The sequence below is a fragment of the Euprymna scolopes genome, chromosome 15 (genome assembly GCF_053919585.1).
Source record: "Euprymna scolopes isolate OS-2025 chromosome 15, ASM5391958v1, whole genome shotgun sequence".
Classification (NCBI taxonomy): Eukaryota; Metazoa; Mollusca; class Cephalopoda; order Sepiida; family Sepiolidae; genus Euprymna; species Euprymna scolopes.
This window is the reverse complement of record NC_136496.1, coordinates 1,114,071-1,137,478: the sequence shown is the minus strand read 5'-3', so window position 1 is coordinate 1,137,478 and position 23,408 is coordinate 1,114,071. Positions and strand designations below refer to the sequence as shown.

At 36.6% G+C, this 23,408-nt stretch overlaps 1 protein-coding gene across 3 annotated transcripts in view; it reads left to right on the top strand.

Annotated features, from left to right (window-relative positions):
- The first annotated feature begins 13,452 nt into the window (after positions 1 to 13,452).
- Positions 13,453 to 23,408, top strand: part of LOC145293684 (uncharacterized) — a 47,857-nt gene continuing 37,901 nt past the window's right edge. The window contains exon 1 of one of the 3 annotated variants that reach the window (XM_080140083.1): positions 13,453 to 13,558. In XM_080140083.1, the coding sequence (XP_079996209.1) occupies positions 13,549 to 13,558 (10 nt within the window). In that variant the 5' untranslated portion in view covers positions 13,453 to 13,548. Of the gene's footprint in view, positions 13,559 to 13,635; positions 13,793 to 23,408 lie in introns of those variants that run through there. The other 2 variants (XM_080140084.1, XM_080140082.1) reach the window with 2 other exon arrangements.

The following is a 23,408-nucleotide window of genomic DNA, read 5'->3' as shown; positions in this document are numbered from 1 at the left end:
TCTCGATTTGGAGTTCCATTGCATGTTGTAACTGACAGAGGTAGCCAATTTGAGAGCGAATTGTTTCAAGAGTTGGCCAAGGTAGCAGGTTTTTACCGATTGAGAACAACTTCGTATCATCCTCAAAGTAATGGGATGATTGAAAGAGCACATCGTACCCTTAAGGCAGCGATAATAGCGTGAAAGCGAAACCAGTGATCATACAAGGTATATGCAGCACCCCTAATGAATCAGGTTTTTCACCTTTTACCACTGTTACTGGAGCACCAATATTGATTCCTCATCAGCTGATACACAAGCAGAGAGTAGAAAAAGAAACTCCAGTTAACAACAAGTATGTTCGTAATTCATGTGAATGGATGACCCAAATCGACGTACTCAACGATGGAAAAGGATTTATCCATGGAAATGCAAAATCTTTTATACCGAAAACCTTACTTTCCTGTGAGAAAGTATGGTTAAGGGTTGATCGAGTTAGGGAACCATTAGAAGCACCGTACTCAGGTCCTTATAAAGTTTTGACTCGATCAGATAAATACTTCCAGATCGATATGAATAACGGTACTCATGCACACGTATCAATCGATAGGTTGAAACCGTTTATAGAGCCAACTAACAGTAATAGAACTAGAGTGACTGAGAAAGCATAGATAGGTACTACTAATGATAAGGATGTCAGAACAGATGATACCGATAAAGTAGAGAGTAAAATTGCTGGTGGCATGTATAAATCTAGATCAGGAAGAAAAGTGACATGGAAAAAGAAAAATGAATATTTTTTTATTTTTAAACAGAAGTAGACATAGTAGTGATTTTAAAGATATTAACTAACTCCGTTACTGGAGGGAGACTCGTGTAGTGAAGCCAAGACTACTATTTTTCCATTATATGTCTCCTTCTCTCTACTCCTCCCTTTCCCCCTTCTTTCCGTCCTTCCTTCCTTCGTCCTTTCCTCAAAAATGTGACTAGAGGTTGTAACCAATCAGGACGGAGAACAGTTCTGGCGAGAAAGACAAAAAGAGAGATACAAAAAGTGTTGGAAGCAGAAAGACGGAGACACAAGTGGTTCCAGAGTTAGGGGACATAAATGAAAATCACGAACTTTCTATAACCCAATACCACTTGTACGCTGAAATGAATATAAAACCGTTTTGTTTGGAAGTTCCTTTGTTTCTTTATTATTATTCCCAGGTCGGTTTCTACTCCCGTCTTATTAATTTCGACGACTCCCCAAAAGGGGGACCCGCCAAAATGGTGACCTACCCAACAAGAATTACATTATGATAACCGCCATAATAACATTATATAATCAGTTCAGGAGACAGACGTGTAAAATGAAGGCGAGAATGGGCTGACTGTGACCAGCGTGCAATCAGAAGAAAGAGAATCACAAGCCAGATAAAATTGACATGTGGCAGCGATAGACTTTTACGCTGGCGTCGAGACGGAAAGAAAAATGGTAATAAACCACTTGTGTTGAAAAAGAAAGAAAATCCGAGTCGGATTTCCTCATTATTTATTTATTTATTTATTTCCTTTGTTTATTTATTTTGTTTGTTTGTAACTGCGATGTTACATGAGTGTGTAAATCTTAAAAATTTGTTTAGTTCTGATGAGATAAAATCTGAACAATACAGGAATATAATTTACACTTGGCAAATCGTTCATGTGAAACAATTGACCCATTTTTAAAATTAGTCATGCATAAGCAAATCTGTCTGCTTTTTGTTTGGGGGTGAAGAGGGTGGTTATATCATTTTTACACATGGTTAAAAATTAGGATTAGGGTTCACTTGGCAGATTTTTATGGCAGATGTGATGATCCTGAACCAGGATCAAACAGTGGAAGTGGCTCTAACTTACCTCATCCCAGCCATAGAAGGGCCTGTTTTTATCTGGTATGCAATTTGAAGATTTGAGAAAGGTTTGTTACTTACTAAGCCTGATAAAGCAAAAAGGTCACGTGGTTACATTAGCCATTCATGCACCGCCAAGTGAATCCGTCGCTCATAATACTTCTTTTTTTTTTTTAAATACATTGTTTAGTTTTCTTGCACTGCAAGAACTTAGACACCATAGTCAGAAAGTGGGATTTAGTAGTCAGCGCCCCCGAGGCGGGGCACTCTAACCTGCAAAAGTGCCTGGATATCCCTGTCAATATTCCCCAGTAAGGGCACCGAAGGCAATTAGCTATAAACTAACCCCCCTCTCAAAGAAAGAAAGAAGGCAAAGCCTGAGAGGGTGGACGACCTAGAACTGCACAGAACTAAACTCCCATCACAAAACCAACAGGGACCGGATCATTACAGGAATGGTTTTATCTCTGTTAATTTTGGGCGCCCAGGATAAAAGTCCCTAGTCACAGCATCTCAAACTGCTTCTGATTAATTTCCATTCGTGGCAAAATGAAAAAACTTTTTTCAGCAACTTTTTTTTTACCATATAATCATTGTTTATCAAGGTTCAGAGGCTACTCAAGGATGAGTTAATAGGTACTGTGATGTGATAGTGGAAATTTAATAAATTCATTTCTTTTAGAAGACAGCTCATCAAGAATCTGTTTATGTTGAACTTGAAAATAACCATGTTATAGTCAATTGGGAAGCAGCTCCGTAGTAATTTGTTCTACAGATGAGTAGTTCTGCTCATAGAATTATCATTTAGTTTAGAATAATCCCCAAATTTATGTAGATTTATTGTGACAGTTTTATTAAAATGATTTATTTTAATGATTTAAATTTTTTGTCCGATTCAAACGAATATATTCGTTCAATTTATTAACTGTCGTTTGCTGTTTTGGCTGAGCGTTTCATCATATTCTTGCAGTTTACATAAGCTGCTCAAATATGCCAACACAACATCCATAAAAAAAATGGGTTATTTTCTGCATAAATATCAAATGTTTAAATTATAGATTGTGAGTCAGGATTTGAACGCTACATCATTGAACACGAATATCGGTGTTAGCAAAGATGATCACGTAATGTGTTTATTTATAAAATATGTAGCATATTGCATAGTTTTTAAAATATTTGTGAGGCATTTGTGTTCTTCATCCAGATATTCCAGACTACAAATTCTGAATCTAAAATGGAATACGTACATCAAATCTGTTGCCAAGTCCGCTGGAAAAATGGTCGGATCCTTCTATCGATCCAGTAGATATCTCACTGCTGATGCAATTCTCTATCTATATAAGAGCCAGATACGTCCAAGGATGGAGTACTGTTGCCACATATGGGCAGGAGCTGCTAGAAAAGACTTGTCCTGCCTTGATAGGGTTCAAAATAGACTTCGTGGCCTGGTGGGAGATGTCCTTTTCTCTTCGCTGCAACCTCTGTCTCACAGAAGAGATGTTGCGAGTTTGTCTCTGCTTTATCGTTATTTTCATGGAAAGTGTTCAACTGAGCTTCAATCTATGGTCCCCCCTCGCCAAACTTTCATAAGAAACACTAGACTAGCTGAAAACATTATCAATAATTTTCCCCACTCTTTATCTGTACCTAAACCTAAATATAGATTCCATGATCAAAGCTTCTTTCCTAGAACTGCACGCCTGTGGAATTGTCTTCCGTTTTCCTGCTTTCCAGCTTTCTATAATATGGTTGTCTTCAAGTCCAACGTGAACAAATTTCTGATGAGCCGTTCCACTTAAGTTAACAAATTTACCGAACTTCCATTACTATCGATTACTATATTGTCCTTTTGACTACTCTACACTCTTTAACCCTTATCCTTGAGTGGCCTATCGGCCTTGATAAGTGGTGACGTTTATGTAAAAAAAAAAAAGGAAAAAAACAATTATCATACCTGTATGTAATCATTTTCGTGTGTAGTTTTGCAGTGAACTTTGAAGGATAGTTTATTATTGGATTTTCTAATAAGTATGTCTAGAAAAGGTAATGAGTGATTGTTTTCTGTTTCATAGGTAAACTTTATGGAGAGTTTGACTTTGAAAACTTTGCGATATCTCACATATTTTTTATTAAATGCAAGTGCAAATATTTTCCAGAATAAATTAAAACAAAATATATATACACCAGACATTTCTCTCTGTTATATTACAAAACTGAGCGTATGGAAGCAAGAAAGTGACAAACGAAAAGGTTGAGTTTAAACGTTTTATTCAAAGTTAAAACGATCGTGAAACGAACTGTTGGTGTGTTAGGATAATTTGGCGGTGGCAGTGACGGCGGCGGTGGCAGCGTCGGCGGTGGTAGGAATGCTGGTCGGGTATTGATATGAACTTGGTGACAATCTAAGTTATTGTCAGGCTGAGGTTAGAGGTGGCAATGGCAGGAATGCGGCTTGTGCATTCTGGTGTCTGGAATATGTGTGCAGCAGCGGCGATGACAGGAGTGTGGCTTAGTGTTCTGGCATCTGGGATGCGGGTGCGGAGTAATCCTAATAGCAGGTGTCGCTGTGGAGAGTTGGTGACAGTGGCTCCTGCTATTGGCAGGCAAACCTCGCTGTCTGGTGTGCAGTGGTGATCTGGCTATGACTGTGGCGGCGGAAGAGGGGTAATCTTCAAGGCTTACTGTCCAGTATCATAAGTGAGATGGTGGCAGTGTGGTGATGGCAGAAGTGACGCAGTAATTTTAGTATCTGTTGTCGCTGATGAGGGGATAACGGCTGTTGGCTGGTGAGCTGTGATGATCTGGTGTCGGTGGTGGCGGAAGAGGGGTAGTCTTCAAGGCCTGCTGTCCAGTATCATGAGTGAGATGGCGATGGTGTGATGGCGGAAGCGGTGGCGTAGTAATTTTGATAGCTGGTGTCGCTGGCGAGGGGTTAACTGCTCCTGGCTGCTAACAGAGTGAGATTCACAACTTCACACACAGGGGCTGATCTGCCTGCTTGTTGAAAACGCTGTCATTTGTATTTTTTTTTTTTACACAGTGATCACCACTTATCAAGGCCCGGAAGACACTCAGGGATAAGGGTTATTGCAAGTACATTAAGTTAGTGAGGAGATTTGCTGAAGTGTTTACTTAAGGGGGCGGTTCATTAGGAATTTGTTAACATTGGACTTGAAGACATTCAGGTTGTAGTCCGGAGGGAAGCAGGCAGACGGAACAGAGTTCCACAGGCGTGCAGTTCTAAGAAAGAAGCTTTGTTCATGGAATCCGCGTTTTGATTTAGGCACAGATATAGAGTGGGGGAAATTTTTCACAGTGGATTCAGCTAGACGGGTGTTTTTCGTGAAAGATTGGCGAGGAGGGACCAGAGATTGGAGTTCAGACGAGCATCTGCCATGGAAATAACGATAAAACAAGGACAGGCTCGCAACGTCTCTTCTGTGGGAGAGAGGTTGCAGGGTAGAGAAAAGATGCAGACGTAGTTGTAGACAAAAGATGGGTTTTATCATTGATCAGTGTTTTTGCTTTTTATTTGTGTTTGATTTTGTGTTTTAATGTATTGTAGGGAGTTGTCTGTTTGGTGTTTGTATATATGTATTATATCAACTTAAAGCTAAGAAAGTTGCGAATGTATTTTAGTGGGTGTTGTACTGCTGCAGTGTTTTTTGAGATAATTATTCATGTTTATATGCTGCCGGAATTGCGTCTGCTGTGATGTTTATGTTTTGTATTTTAGTTTTTCTTTTGATGTACGGCTTCCGTTGGCACTTTTCCTCGTTGGAGTGAGGTGTGAGTTTTTTTTCTTTGTTGAAGTGCGAGTTATTCTGTTGATGTGTATGCATAAAAAAATGGGCTTTGATGTTGTGGTGTATGTTTAGTGTGTTTATTTATGTTGTATCGATGAACGTCTTTGTCTTACCATCACCATTATTATCACTGTCACTGATCCTGCTGGTTTCTGGTTTATTCATGTAAATATGGAGGGATATGCAATATAACATCTCATAAACAGATATCTTCTTTTACCTACACACACCAATCATACAATAATTTGCAACACTCTAAACAAACTAATAATTTAAATAATATAAACCGCATCATAAACTATAAGAAAACATTCAAAACAACAAAAACATCTAAAAAACAAACCAATTTCCAATGCAGGCATATACACTGTTCCGTGCCAAAATTGCCATCATATATATGTTGGTGAAACCCAACATAGATTAGAGAAAAGGCTCAATGAACATAAAAGAGATATGAGAAATAGCAAGTCTCTAAGTGTATTATTCTCTCATTCAGTGCAGCATAATCATACTTTTGACTTCAAACGAGCAAAAATACTGACATTTATTTAAAATAAATTATGACAGAGATTTCTTGAATAATCGCTTATTGCAAATTCAAGCAATTAGACAACATGAAGGTTTCTGTAATTTATCGCCATTAATAAGTAAACTCCTATTAAAAGAACATAATTTAATTTTAAACACAGGTTAAATCTCTCACACCATAGAAAATACCATCTATAATAATTATTATGTATAAGCTGTCAATAAATTGCATAATAAAAATAAACTCATCTCATTTCAGTTTCATATTCACATTTGAATTATAACGGCCATATTTATTCCAAAAAGAATGTCTATATGAGGTTAAAAAATACTACTCTCTTCATAACTCTATACACTTCTTTTGAATTTTCAATGACGTTTTTTGTTCTGAAATAGAAAAAAATCATACTTTTCACAAGAAATATATTTTCAAATTTTATTTTCTTCAATTTAATCATCCAGAAGAAGTCTTACAATGAAGACGAAACGTTGAGGGACATATAATTTGGTTTGTTCCTATTTTAGCTCTCTGTTTCGGCGGAATACTATTTCCTTTGTACTCATATATATATATATATATATATATATATATATTATTATTATTATTATTATTACTATTATTATTATTTACTATAATAATTATTAAATACCTACAGACACTAGTGGTTTCATCCTTTCGGGAATCATCAGTGCAGGGTGTCACGATTAATGCCAGTTGAGATACTCAAACCACGGCAACAGAAGTCATGTCTGGCTTCATTAGCAAGGACCTGAACCACTAGGCTATTACAAGCCGTGAGAGATACAAGTTGAAATTAAACATTTATTCTTATTAAATGCTTTTAGTGTCAGTCAGAGTGATCTTATCATTATATGACGATCTACATATATTAGCTAAGTTGACCAACTTTATTACAACTGAAAGTGCTCAATGATATATATATATATATATATATATATATATATATATATATATATATATATATAAGAGCAAATAGTTAATAAAACATGTTAAAAAACACTTTGAAAAAGAGTTAAAAACATATTTAATTTGAAAAGGAAACACTAAATAAGTGGATAGTCCTTAATCCGCAGAGTTTCGAAGAAATACTTCCCTTCTCATCAGAGGGTAGGATTTAGCAAAATGTGGGATTGGATTTTGCTTGCAAAAGTATTTGATCAAACTACAAGTAAGTCAAAGATCTTACTTGATAAAAAAAAGTGAAGCAGACGGAATAGGGTGAAAAAAAAAGTGATTTCACGTGAATGGATAGTCTGGTGAAAGGTAAAGTATCCAATGACGGTAAAATCCAAAAATGCAAATCCAAGAAAGTTAGTTAAATTTCCATTCACACAAGTAAAATCCAAGGGAATCGCGTAATTGGAAGATGGTCCAAAATAATCCAAAAGGCCGAAATCCACTGAATAATTCACAAATAGGTATAAGGAAAAGGGGAAAGAATTCCAATAATATTATTAAAAGAAAAATAAGATATGCATTAGACTCGGCTGCCAAGGCAAGGCATAATTAAGAAAAATGAGTGAAGAAGAAGAAGAGAGAAAAAATTAGTGAAGAAGAAGAGAAAAAAATTAGTGAAGAAGAAGAGAAAAAAATTGAATGGTGATTGAATTAAATATTAAATAGAAAAGCCAATGTCAAAATGACCCAGACAAGATGACGTTAAAAGGCGCCAAAATATAGAGCAAAAAAGAGGTCAACTGAAATGTAGAAGTTATTACTTAAGAAAATATCAGTAGGAGTTATTAAAAGACACCAAATGAAATAAAAAAAAAAAATTTAAGGGGAGATGATAGCCGGTATCTGCAAATTCCGGATAAAGCAAGCAAGTAAGTATGTAAGTAAAGGCATATAGTAAAATATATTATATATATATATATATATATATATATATATATATATCATTAAAAATGGATAAAATCTGACGATATGAAAATAAAATGGCGGTGGAGAGATCTAGAAGCCCAACGTTTCGCCTGTCTTATATGGGCTTTCTTAAGAGGGATGGTCAATGACTAAAGGGTTAAATGTTTAGGTCTATATATACTAATAGGGGGGAGTCTTTATATAAACATTTATATACATATTCGAAATGCCATGGTCTAACTTATCATAACAAAGTGGAAAAGTTCAATAAGTTCGATTCATTCCCAAACAAGGAAAATAGTTCCAAGATCCCATTTAAGGGAATGACCAGAGAAGTCATGAGTTCTTTAGAATAACCTTCTATAGATGAACAGGTAGGAAATCTTTCCATCAAATTCTCATTAGAGTTGTGACATAACCAAATTGAGACTGGAATTAATGGTTTCCATCAAAAATAAATTTTGTGCCTTGTGCATATAACGCTTACAAAAAAAAACTAAGTCTCTCGTGAGCCTTTTTTAAGATCGTCTGGAAATGCTTCTGGCTAGGCGAATTTCAACATCTCAGCTTTAATGTGAATTTTTAGGTGATATTGTAAAATTTGGATAACGTTGGGAAAGATGAACGTCTCACCTTTGAAGATTATTTTTGGTACTTGTTTATGCTAGTGATCTTTTAAACAAAAACATTTCAGGTATTTACCAAGGTTATGGAGTCAGATGGTAAAAGTCCGACTGACTCTGACTCCTAGAATTCCTTGGATACTGACTCCGACTCTGCCTCCTGACTCTGACTCCAACTCCTTTGATATATTCCACTCTGACTCTGCCTCCTGACTCCGACTCCAACTCCTTTGATATATTCCACTCTGACTCTGCCTCCTGACTCTGACTCCGACTCCTTTGATATATTCCACTCTGACTCTGCCTCCTGACTCCGACTCCAACTCCTTTGATATATTCCACTCTGACTCTGCCTCCTGACTCTGACTCCAACTCCTTTGATATATTCCACTCTGACTCTGCCTCCTGACTCCGACTCCGACTCCTTTGATATATTCCACTCTGACTCTGCCTCCTGACTCTGACTCCAACTCCTTTGATATATTCCACTCTGACTCTGCCTCCTGACTCTGACTCCAACTCCTTTGATATATTCCACTCTGACTCTGCCTCCTGACTCCGACTCCGACTCCTTTGATATATTCCACTCTGACTCTGCCTCCTGACTCCGACTCCAACTCCTTTGATATATTCCACTCTGACTCTGCCTCCTGACTCTGACTCCAACTCCTTTGATATATTCCACTCTGACTCTGCCTCCTGACTCCGACTCCAACTCCTTTGATATATTCCACTCTGACTCTGCCTCCTGACTCCGACTCCAACTCCTTTGATATATTCCACTCTGACTCTGCCTCCTGACTCTGACTCCGACTCCTTTGATATATTCCACTCTGACTCTGCCTCCTGACTCTGACTCCAACTCCTTTGATATATTCCACTCTGACTCTGCCTCCTGACTCCGACTCCAACTCCTTTGATATATTCCACTCTGACTCTGCCTCCTGACTCCGACTCCAACTCCTTTGATATATTCCACTCTGACTCTGCCTCCTGACTCCGACTCCAACTCCTTTGATATATTCCACTCTGACTCTGCCTCCTGACTCTGACTCCAACTCCTTTGATATATTCCACTCTGACTCTGCCTCCTGACTCTGACTCCGACTCCTTTGATATATTCCACTCTGACTCTGCCTCCTGACTCCAACTCCTTTGATATATTCCACTCTGACTCTGCCTCCTGACTCTGACTCCAACTCCTTTGATATATTCCACTCTGACTCTGCCTCCTGACTCTGACTCCAACTCCTTTGATATATTCCACTCTGACTCTGCCTCCTGACTCTGACTCCAACTCCTTTGATATATTCCACTCTGACTCTGCCTCCTGACTCTGACTCCAACTCCTTTGATATATTCCACTCTGACTCTGCCTCCTGACTCTGACTCCAACTCCTTTGATATATTCCACTCTGACTCTGCCTCCTGACTCTGACTCCGACTCCTTTGATATATTCCACTCTGACTCTGCCTCCTGACTCCAACTCCTTTGATATATTCCACTCTGACTCTGCCTCCTGACTCTGACTCCAACTCCTTTGATATATTCCACTCTGACTCTGCCTCCTGACTCTGACTCCAACTCCTTTGATATATTCCACTCTGACTCTGCCTCCTGACTCCGACTCCGACTCCTTTGATATATTCCACTCTGACTCTGCCTCCTGACTCCGACTCCAACTCCTTTGATATATTCCACTCTGACTCTGCCTCCTGACTCTGACTCCGACTCCTTTGATATATTCCACTCTGACTCTGCCTCCTGACTCCAACTCCTTTGATATATTCCACTCTGACTCTGCCTCCTGACTCTGACTCCAACTCCTTTGATATATTCCACTCTGACTCTGCCTCCTGACTCTGACTCCGACTCCTTTGATATATTCCACTCTGACTCTGCCTCCTGACTCCGACTCCAACTCCTTTGATATATTCCACTCTGACTCTGCCTCCTGACTCTGACTCCAACTCCTTTGATATATTCCACTCTGACTCTGCCTCCTGACTCCGACTCCAACTCCTTTGATATATTCCACTCTGACTCTGCCTCCTGACTCTGACTCCGACTCCTTTGATATATTCCACTCTGACTCTGCCTCCTGACTCTGACTCCGACTCCTTTGATATATTCCACTCTGACTCTGCCTCCTGACTCTGACTCCAACTCCTTTGATATATTCCACTCTGACTCTGCCTCCTGACTCTGACTCCGACTCCTTTGATATATTCCACTCTGACTCTGCCTCCTGACTCTGACTCCGACTCCTTTGATATATTCCACTCTGACTCTGCCTCCTGACTCTGACTCCGACTCCTTTGATATATTCCACTCTGACTCTGCCTCCTGACTCCGACTCCAACTCCTTTGATATATTCCACTCTGACTCTGCCTCCTGACTCTGACTCCAACTCCTTTGATATATTCCACTCTGACTCTGCCTCCTGACTCTGACTCCAACTCCTTTGATATATTCCACTCTGACTCTGCCTCCTGACTCTGACTCCGACTCCTTTGATATATTCCACTCTGACTCTGCCTCCTGACTCTGACTCCGACTCCTTTGATATATTCCACTCTGACTCTGCCTCCTGACTCTGACTCCGACTCCTTTGATATATTCCACTCTGACTCTGCCTCCTGACTCCGACTCCAACTCCTTTGATATATTCCACTCTGACTCTGCCTCCTGACTCCGACTCCAACTCCTTTGATATATTCCACTCTGACTCTGCCTCCTGACTCCGACTCCAACTCCTTTGATATATTCCACTCTGACTCTGCCTCCTGACTCTGACTCCGACTCCTTTGATATATTCCACTCTGACTCTGCCTCCTGACTCTGACTCCAACTCCTTTGATATATTTCACTCTGACTCTGCCTCCTGACTCCAACTCCTTTGATATATTCCACTCTGACTCTGCCTCCTGACTCTGACTCCGACTCCTTTGATATATTCCACTCTGACTCTGCCTACTGACTCCGACTCCGACTTGATCCCTGTGTGGAAATCTATTCTGCAGATTTATATACCAGCCTCCCACACCTATTCAGCAAGCATTTTATAAATACTTTTCATGCATATTATTTTTTATGTTTAACATTCACTTGTATGATAAATATACTCACATATACACTCAACCAACTTTATAGAATAAGTTTAGATAACAAAGGGATAAAAAAATTTACAATGAAATTTTATTATGCTATCAGTTCAAAAGAGAATACAATATTTAGGGATAGGGAAACCTCTTTAGGCTATGGCATTTCGAAGCCAAATGCTTCTTATCAGAAGAAGGGGGAGTAAAGACACATATTATACAGAGAAGAAATTTTTTAAAAGATAATATTGCCTTTATGAAAAAAGGATCAAAAGAAAAACAGGAAAAAGCTATAAAGGGCTATAGTAGCATGGCTTTGATTTAGGCCCATTTTTTTGGGGATAGGATTGTAATTCCAGCTTGACCTCAGACTAATCCAAGTGCCAAATTCCATTTGACTCAGGAACTGGATAACTTTCGGATTAAAATCTGATTGTTATTCAATGTAATCCACAGTGATCTCACTCAAAGACAGAATTTTCATTGATCCTGTGTGACATCACAACCAAAACGAAAACAGCTATCCAAACAGGATTTGCAGTGATCCGATGGACCAAAATATCCTAATGAAGTAGAAGCTTTGCAGTACAGTACAAAATATGATATATCTCCAAAAATAAAAACAAAACATACAAAAAAAAACTGCTAAATTGTGCAACTAATAAAGCCAAACAGGAAAACCATGTAAAAAAAATAAATTTATTGAACTTAAAGAGTTGGAGTCGAATAAAAAATTTCAACTTCGATCTGACTCCTAGTTCTCTTAGAAATCCGATTCCAACCCTAGCTAAAACCTCCAACTCCTTTCAACTCTGACTCTGACTCTGCAATCTTGGTATTTACATGTCATCTTGAAATTAGTATAAATTTTAAAAAATGCGAAAAATAATCAAACAGAAAAATAAGGTGCTTGTTAAGATAGAGTCGACAGGTCGATTTTTTTAATACATCGTTTTAAGCAAAAACAATATTACATACTTAATTTTCATGTCGAAAATAGTAATATATTAAAAAATTACGAAAATTCATTGAGTAGAACAACAGCTTTTGTGTTTTTAGTAAAAAACAAAAGTCCATCACTATAGTTTTAAAAAACTCCGCCATTAAAGTGGCGAAAAGGGAGATAAGTATGTTCTCTTTGCAATCTTCAAGGTGTTTACATCTAAGGAAAATACCACTTCCCCAAATTTTCCGTAAAAATTACTTTTAACTATAAATCATTTTCTACGCGATGACTTTTCGTAATTTTTGGATATATTACTATTTTCGACACAAGTAAGTACTGTTGTTTTTGCTTAAAACGAAATATTTTTTTTTTAAATCGATCTGTCGACTCTATTTTAACAAACACAAAAAATAATTACAAGTAAAAATTTAATTTACTGAATCATAGAGTTTTACCGTATGTGGAAGAATTGTGCAACCAATGTGACAAACAGGGGAGATAACCCTTAACTCAAATAAAGATCTGCGATCTTTAAACATACTGTCTAGAAACGTAATTGTGGCTGATTTTTTTTTTTAATTTAAAATACTTCCTGATCAGTTTCGAAAATTTTGGAATTTATACTAATTTCTCTACAACATATAATAATGTTTTCACAATGCGTTGGTTTAAAAGACCACTGTTGTAAACAAAGCAAAGCACCCTACTTTTATACGTGTTAACTCAATTGCTAATACAAACTGTCTTTTCAGATTGGTTGTGGCTCAATTACCCCAAATATGATAAGATATACACGATAAGATGATATTATGTAAGTGTTACGTTTGAAGAAAGTATTTTTATTGGCTTATTTTTATCATCCACGAAACGGAACAAAAACTCAGGCGGGGCATTTTATTTTGTATCACCGCCAAATTGCCATTTAGCGAACAGATTTTTCTTCTCCTAAAACATGAAACTTTTTTTTCTTCATCGACAAAAAATTCCTAAAAATTGTTTTTCTTTCATCAAATCTTTTTCTAGTTTTTCAGATAAATCATCCCAGGTTTGTGGGTCAAAATTTTCTTAACTTTTATTTTTTGTACATTTTTTTTTTAAATCAACTATTTAAAACTTTTCCGGGTTTACTGTACACATAGATTCGAAAAAGTTGTCAAAAAACAAATATATAACAAATAAATGTTATCAAAGGCAAGATAAGTTACTTTTCTACCTAACTGGATATATTTTTTTGTGTTTTTATTCAATGTAACATATTTATTCAGCTCGAAAAACATGCAGTGTTTACCGATGTATTGGACAATTCAAAATAGCGCCCAACACTCTCTTTAACATGGTAAGTTTGGGAAAAGGTGTTATAAATAATAAACTAGACAAAATACTATTTAAAAAACACCGAATATATGTCCACTTATGTCACGGTAACATATAATGAGCGAATTTCTAACAGTATTTTGTCTAGTTTATTATTTATAACATCTTTTCCTGAACTGAACGTGTTAAAGAAAGAGTCGGCCGCCATTTTGAATTTTCCAATACATCGGTAAACACTGTATGCTTTTCGAGCTGAATAAACATGTTACATTGAATAAAAACACGAAAAATATATCCAGTTTGATAGAAAAGTAACTTATCTTGCATTTGATAGCATTTATTTGTTATATATTTGTTTTTTGACAACTTTTTCGAATCTGTGTACAGTAATACAAACCCACTAAACGATTATTTGTCACATTATTTATTTATTTTGAAAAAAAGTTTTACTCTTTATGATTATTAAAAGAAAATAAGTTACTAAACATTTATTAATAATGTCTCACTTTTACAGACATTTGTTTTTAAATTTCTTTTTAAATGACGACTTTTTATCAACTTTTTTTAAATAGCATTTGCGGATGGGTAAAAAACGAAAAAAATAACTAAACCATTTACTGACAATTTCTCAGTATCTTGACTTTGATAACATTTATTTGTTAAAAATATTTGTAAAAGTGAGAAATTATCAGTAAATGGTTTAGTTATTTTTTTCGTTTTTTATCCATCCGCAAATACTATTAAAAAAAAAGTCGATAAAAGTCGTCATTTAAAAAGAAATTTAAAAACAAATGTCTGTAAAAGTGAGACATTATTAATAAATATTTCAAAATGTTTCAAAATAAATAAATAATGTGACAAATAATCGTTTAGTCATTACGACAATGTCAGTAAATAAAAAAATGTTACGTGCGCATGCGCCAGGAAGGGAACGACGCTTGTTTTTTATGCTGGTCGCCATGGAACTCAACGCCCAAGGAGTACCGTTTTTTTTGTCAGGTTAAATTCAAGCTTCACGATATCTTTTTTATTTTGGTTTTTGTTTTATTAAATTGTTAGGTGGAGGCACACTGCAGTACTGCACAGAATAGTTACAAAACACCCCCTCCCCACGTTAAGAATGGCTTTCAAAATAATAACAGTGCACAAATACTATTATTTTTGGTATTTTTTACAACCTGTCCCAGCGTAGTATAACCCCCCCCCAACCAGTCAACCACCACATGTTAATAACAGCTTTTGGAATACCCTCCCTCCCAACCTCCCCATGTTAAGAACGGCTTTCGAGGTGGGGGGTATTCCGAAAGCTGTTCTTAACATTGGGAGAGTGGGGTGTTTATAATACACTGGGGCACGTTGTAAAAATTAACCTCATTTATTTTTAATAGTTATTATTGTAAATTAATGCCCTATGCTAAATCACGTCTGCAAAAAGAAATTCTACTTTTTTAAGTGATTACGTGTAAATACTGACATAAGCAATGAGAAAATTTTCTGAAAGAAATAAAACAAATTATTTTAGAATTTAAAATGGGGAATCAGTCGCAAATTTGAAGTGAAGAAAGATGCCACCCCAGTGTTCAAACCTAAAAGTAATGTACCTTTTTCATCGATGGACGCAATCGAGAAGGAGTTGGAGAGACTTCAACAGTTAGATATCATTGAAAAAGTTGACCATACGGATTGGGCTAGCCCAACTGTATATGTGAAGAAAAAGTCTAATCAAATTGGTCTGTGCTGATTTCTCAATGGGCCTGAATGATTGTTTAAAGGACTACAATTATCCACTTCCGTCGGTAGAAGATCTATTCTGAAAAGTAAATGGAGGAAAATTTTTTTCCAAGATAGACCTCTTGGACGCATACTTGTAAATCAAGGTCAATGATGAATGGGCAAAGTACTTGTGCATTAACACACATAAGGGTATCTTCAAGCTAAAAAGGCTTCCTTTCGGCTTAAAGGTTGCTCTTGCTCTCTTCCAACAGATAATGGATACGATGCTCGCAGGGTTGGAATTTGCAATGGCATACCTTGACGATGTCTTGATAAAGAGCAGTAATTTGCAAGAGCACAAGAAGCACGCCAGAGAAGTACTTAAGAGAATGGAGGTGTTTGGTTTCAGATTGAGTCCGGAGAAATGCGATTTCTTCATGAAAAGGATCAAATACCTGGATCAAATAATTGACGAAGATGGACGAAGGCCAGATTCACAACGGACCAAAGCAATCGAAAAGATGCCTGCCCCAGATTCAGTACCAAAACTACAGTCATTTTTGGGATTGGTTCAATATTATGCGATATACATCCCTAATGTGCATAATTTGAGAACTCCTCTTAACGAGCTACTAAAAAAAGGCAGTAGATGGAATTGGACAAAGGAATGTGAATCTGCTTTCCAGAAAATTAAGAAATGTCTACTGTCAGATCTGGCATTAGCGCATTTCAATCCAGAAAAGGAGATGGTACTAACAACGGACACCAGTGATTACAGAGTTGGTGCTGCATTACTCCATAAGTATGAGAATGGAACAACAAAAGCAATCACTCATGCGTCAAGAACTTTGGTTGCAGCCCAGAAAAACTACAGCTAGATTGAAAAGGAGGCTCTCTCGATAATATTTGGAGTCAAAAAGTTTAACTGTTTTTTTCCATGGACGAAATTTCATATTACAGATGGATCATAAACTGTTAATCACGATATTTGGATCGAAGAAAGGCATCTCTACGCATACCGCAAATCGACTACAGCGATGACCTGTAACTCTCTTAAACTATCAGTTTAAGATGGAGCATGTGTCATCAAAAAAGCTAGGACATGCGGATGCACTGTCAAGGTTGATTCCAAAAAGAAATTAAAGTTTCGAAGAGACGGTAATTGCAGCTCTTAAAGATGAAAGTCAATGCTCAAATTCAATGTGCAATATGATGCGTGAATTCCCATTAATTCTAGAAGAGATTAAAAGAGAAGCTGCAAAAGACGGTTTCATAAAGAAAATGAAAAATCAAGTAGGACGGACGGAAAGAAATAAAAAGGTAGGACAAATTACACCTTTTTCCATTTGCGAAGATGTACTTATGTATGCTGATAGAATAGTAATTCCACAGGTATCACGAAGAAGAATGCTAAAGGAATTTCACACAGGTCATCCTGGCATTTCAAGGATGAACTCCCTAATTAGGGGCTATGTGTATTGGCCTGGTATTGATAAAGAGGTGGAAAACTGTCAAAGCGTGCAAAGGATGTCAGTTAGCAGCTTGAGATCCTCCAGTAAAAATGACCCTTTGGCCGAAGACGGACTTGCCCTGGTCACGTCTGCATATTGATTATGCTGGACCCCTAAATGTTTTTTTTTACTTAATTGTAGTGGACTCTTTCTCCAAATGGCTGGAGATATTCAAGATCAGACATCCAACATCAAGTGCACTTGACAAAATTTTCAGCCAAAGACCATAGTGAGTGACAATGGTACAGCATTCACAGGTTACGAATTTAAAGAATTCTGCAACTCACTGGATATACAACACATCACGACACCTATTTACCATCCTAGGTCGAATGGGTTAGCAGAGAAATTTGTGGACACGTTTAAGCGGGCATTAAAGAAAAACATGAACATTGACACAGATGAGTGAACAATACAAACATTTATAGCGATCTACAAAGTAACCCCAAATCCAAACAATGATGCAAATTCATTCCCTGCAGAACTTATGTTCTCTAGAAAAATTAGATCCATTTTCGATAGATTCCTACCGGATAAAAAGAAAGTTGCTAGAAAGGAAAACTTTAATGTAAAGTGCTAGTTTCCAGGAGATAAAGTTTATTTTAAAAATTTTCAAAATGGGAACAATCATTGGGTGGACGGTATCATTAAGAAAAGAATTGGGAACTATACTATTCAAGGCCCAAGTTTTGTCTGTAAAAGACATATTAATCAAATCCGTTCCAGAATTTCGGAAAAGACAGAGGAAATCCCAATGGAAACGTTGTGTGACACATTTGACATTCCAAAACCGGTGTGTATACATGGACCCATGAATGTTTCCCCTGAGCCTACCATACAGGGTGGACAGAATTCTTTACCGCAGGAAACTCTGACCAAAAGGAAAAGCACATGTAAAAGGAAAGTGGTTTGGCGTTTAAGCCCTAATCCTAAACGGAAGCGGTATTAAAGCTAAAATCGGGAAGATTTCAGCTTCAGGGGAGGTGTTATAAGGGACATAACTACGTATCGAACCGGATATGAAACAGTATATAAAAGAGCTACCATTTTAAGGTAGGGCGTCTTGTCTTCTTTCCAGCCTTGCGTCCTACCAGTCTCGCATCTTACACTCTACAAGTGTACTCTGGTTAACCAAGCTTCCCAGGGACGAGCGTTTAGCTCTCACCCGCTAAGTTCCTTTTTCTTTACCTTCATTCACATTTATCTAACTTTGAAAGCAAGTAGCCATTTTGTATTTGTATTATTGCAAAGTACTAATAAACCTTCTTTTTGTTACGCATTCCACTCTGCATATTTTGTCATATTATTATATACCATTGAACAGGATATAACATCATTGTTAGGTGAAAGTACAGAATACTTAACAAAACACCCTTCCTTCCCCATGTTAAGAATGGGTTTCTAAATGATAACATTATTATTTCAGCATGGTAACATAAATGCACAAGTACCTTTTTTATTTGTTATATATTTGTTTTTGTTTTTTGATCACAAAAACACAATTTTACCTTAAGTACAAGTAAGAAGTTATAAATAACATGATAACAAAAACGCATGTAGTGTGAGAAATTTCCACATTCAACCGCCATCTTTCTTTTAGGCCGCCTACAAGGTTTAGTAGCCGATCTGTCATTGGTTTAAATTTGAATGTGTCAGGTGATTTGACTTGGCGCCTTTTTTGTATCCCTGCGTTTATTTTTCAGTCTGAAAAAGAACACGAAACTGTACAGACTCAAACCAGTGGTTCCCTCACTAGGGAGACAAGACAATTCGTTCATGGGCACCAAATAGTCGGTGAACGAAGCACATATCTCTACAAGCAGAGACAACTTATTTGCTGAACATATTCAGATCCAGGATGACATTCAAGAAACTCTTTTTCATATTATCATCCGATTATTGGATCTTATCTTATTTTATCTTGAGTCCCAAGGGGCTCATATTATGCCTGATTATAGGCACCATCATTCCTGCCGTGTTCTCTATGATTTTCATGGATCCTTCCAAAGGAACAATGAACTAACATTCCAACAATAGGAATTCATACTAAAGGCTTCCTGCCTATGGTAGCAAATCAGGCCACCATTTTGCAAAAAGACTTACCAGAACCAAAGAACTTTCATTGCTGTTACATTGTGAATAAATTTTGAGTTTAAAGGTATGGCTTTTATTTGTGGAATTCCTGTACCTCTATAAGGCCACCATTCGCCCATGTATGGAGTATTGCTGCCACATCTGGGCTGGTGCATCTGCTACTAATCTCTCGCTCCTTGACAAGGTTCAAAAGAGAGTCGCAAACCTGATAGGCCCTGAACTGGCATCTAAGCTTCAGCCTCTGTCCCATCGACGAAATGTTGCATCCCTCTGCCTTTTCTACAAGTATTTTAGTGGTGAATGCTCTGATGAACTGCAATCACTTGTGCCCCCATGACGTGAGCACCCTCGACAAACCCGACAGGCTGCTAAATCCCACCCCCACACTGTAGAGATCCCTAAAAGATCTTTTTACTCCAATAGTTTCTTCCCCAGAACCGCTAGACTCTGGAATTCCATTCCAAGTCCCTGCTTCCCCAACAGTACTGACGTTCAGAAGTTCAAGTGTAACGTGAACCGACATCTTGCTGCTCAAATCCCTAAATAGTACCCCAGTAGTTGTTGCCCCTGATAGTAGCCCCCTACACCAAAGTGGCAATTTGCCTTGTTTGGGGTGAAAATGTAAAAAAAAAAAAAAAAAAAAAAAAAAAAATTCATTTGCTACTGCAGGGAGGAAATTGAGAGTGTAGGAAAGAAATTTCTTACAGTACTTAGTACATTTTGTTGTGTTTACCACTTTTAGTACTTGAAGCGTTAAAAACAACTAAATAATATTGTTTGGAAATTAAATTGGAAAAACTTAAAAATAATTTTTGTTTTAAAAGCAGAAAAAAGTTTATTATTTTTAAGAGAATACAAACAAAACTCGTTAATGCGCTGACTTTAGTCAGTTGAGCACTGGTCAGTGCATTAGCACATAGCGAGCATAAACACACGCACAGGCACTTTGTAAGCATTTTGTAAACACTGTTTTTTAAAAAATAAAAAATAATATTTCTATTATTTTTTAAACAACTTTAATAGTTTCTTTTGGAAGTATATTCCATAAAGAAAATAAACAACCCACTTTAAACTGAGAAATTACGAGTTTTTTATATTTTATTTGCAGTTTTGTGTGAGGGGTATCAAAAATTCTGACACACGTAGTGCATTGCATTAGCACATAGCTAGCCATTTTCCTCGTTAAGCGGATTTGAATTTCTATAAAAGATAACATTTTAAAGAAATTTCCGCACAATTAATAATTATCAAATATTTACATATTATACATGAAAATAATTCTGAAACCATTATCTATATGAAAATGAATGATATATGCCGATTTATCTGATCAATTTTGAAATATTCTTTGTCAACTTTGCTCGGTCGTAACTTTGCCTCCTATGGTCGTAAAAATATAAATCAAAGTCCAGTAGAGATGGACTTCTTTGTTTATATAGCCTGTAAAATTTCAGCCATATCCAATCAAATTTGACCCCATGCATGTGTATCTAAACGTAACGTATGAAATGTAAACATTGAAAAAACAGTTTCCCTTTTTATTGTCGTCATTTTTTTCTGTTTTTCATTTTTAACTTGGAGCATAAAAACATTGAACACATAAAAGAAAAATAAATTAACATTATTGGAATGCTTATTCTATTCTCTTTCCATCAATGTAATTCTTTTAAAAATTGACCTACAAATAAAAAAGATATGACTTGTTGAAGCACATTAGGTATGTAATATTGTTGATGTCCACGAAAATACAGCATATGCTTGTAATGCTAAGTATATTTTTGTGGGGAGAGTGGAGATGAATTAGTATAGGATATCTGGCTACAAATTTATTAAAAACTCGGTTTTTGTCCAGAATTCAACCTATTTAGAATTCAACCTATTTAAAATTCAAGATATTTAAAAGAACAAACACAAAAATATTTATGCTTTTCTTACCCTTCATGAAACAAAAAAATGTCTGGTTTGTTTTACAATTCACAGAGATTCGAAAAAGTGGTCAAAATTGAAATACATAACAAATAAATGTTATCAAAGGCAAGATAAGTTACTCTTCTACCTATCTGGGAAATTTTTAGTGGTTTACGTGAGAGCAAGAAAAATGGCAGCGCTCTTGACTCGTAAAATTCAAAGTTTTAAAAAGTAGTTAAAACTCAAAAAATTGCACAAAACACTATTAGAAACCCATGACATTTTTTTTTTTTTTTTACATAGACATCACCACTTATCAAGACCAAGAGGCCACTCGAGGATAAGGGTTAAAGAGTGTACAGTAGAAATTAAACAATATAGAAATCGTTAGTAATGGAAATTTGGTAAATTTGTTAACTTATATGGAGCGGCTCATCAAAAATTTGTTTACATTAGACTTGAAGACAACCATATTTTAGTCAGCTGGAAAGCAGGAAAACGGAAAACAATTCCATAGGCATGCACTGCAGTTCTAAGAAAGAAGCTTTCCCCATGAAATCGACATATATTGGGTAGGTTTCTAACAGTATTTTGTATAATTCTTTAGTTTGAACTCATTTCAAAACTTTTTACAAGTCAAGTATGCGGTCATTTTTCTTGCTCTCACATAAACGCTAAATACTGTTTTTTGAACCGATTAAACGTTTTAAAGTGAGCAAAACCACTAAAAACTTATCCAGGTAGGTAGAAGAGTAACTTGTCTTTGTTAACATTTATTTGCCATATATTTGAACTTTTTTTACAACTTTTTCAAATCTCTGTGGATTGTAAAACAATCCCAAAAATCATATTCTGAAAATCCCGTAAATGTAAAAAAGAAGATACTTTTTGTGGGTTGCAATCTATTCCACAGAGAAATCAACAACAGATAAAAAGCAAAGAACTGGGACATTGTTCTCTCTTGTTAAAAGCCAAAAAAAAAAAAAAAAAACAACAAAAAAAACAACTTATTATTTTATTTGTGGAAGCGATTGGATGTACTCTCCTTCTCTGCTTTTTGTTTTGTTTTGTTTCGTTTTGTTTTTAACAAGTCAAAAACAAAAACCAACAAATTTTTGCTTTCTTTCTTTTTTTTAATTAATCCTAATTTTCAAGGAAGGTTAAGATGAAGGTCATTTAAGAGGAGGTTATGTGTAAATTAAGTATTATTCAGTTATTGTCACCATATTGAAAATAAATAAATAAAAACGTATTGGATGAATGAATGACCTCATTTTATAGACAATTAGCAAGGCTACCCGGCATTGCCCGGGATTGAATGAGGAATCTTTGGGGAGAGATGCGGTTCAAGGATAGATTTATCAGTGGGTACTTACTTATGCAGAGAAGGTATCGTGCTGAAATAAGGTTATTTTAGAAAGCCATTCTTAGCATGGGGAGGAGAGCGTTTTGTAACTATTCTGTACTTTCACCTAACAATTTAATAAACAAGAGATACCGTAAAACTTAAATTTGACTTGATAATACTATATATAAAAAAAAGCATAGTACCTTCTCTGCATAAATATCAATCAGCGATTAGCTCAGAGGCAGTACAGGATGTTTATCTCCCACATGGTTGGGAGATGTGACACAGGATCGAGAAAGTGGTATTTGAGAAGCCAGCGCCATAGAGGAAGAGCATTCTGACCAGCCAAAAATGGCTGGCCAACCCCATCATCATTACTCAGTAGGGGCGCCTCAGGCGATTATAAACTTATCACTTCTCAAAGGATGAGAAGGCAAAGCCTGGGAGGAGGTGCCTACTAGAACTGAACAGGACACAGGACCATACACTTTGACCAACAGAGTTAATAGAATTAGTCGTCTCAACAATAGCCAAGACTCTGCCACTTTTAGGATCAAGGAATCGCCCACCTCTCTCCATCTGGAAGAGGATGTAAGATGAACGGACATCTCTCAAAATAAGCGAGTAGAAAGTGAATCTTGGATTTACTTGTAACTCTTGCTTCCCTTATTTTGTCCTTTAGTCCTCACATTCCATGTTTTGATTTTTTTTTTTTTTTAGCTCCTTACATCAAGTGGCTTCATGCCTTGTTGAGGGATTTCCATAAAACATAC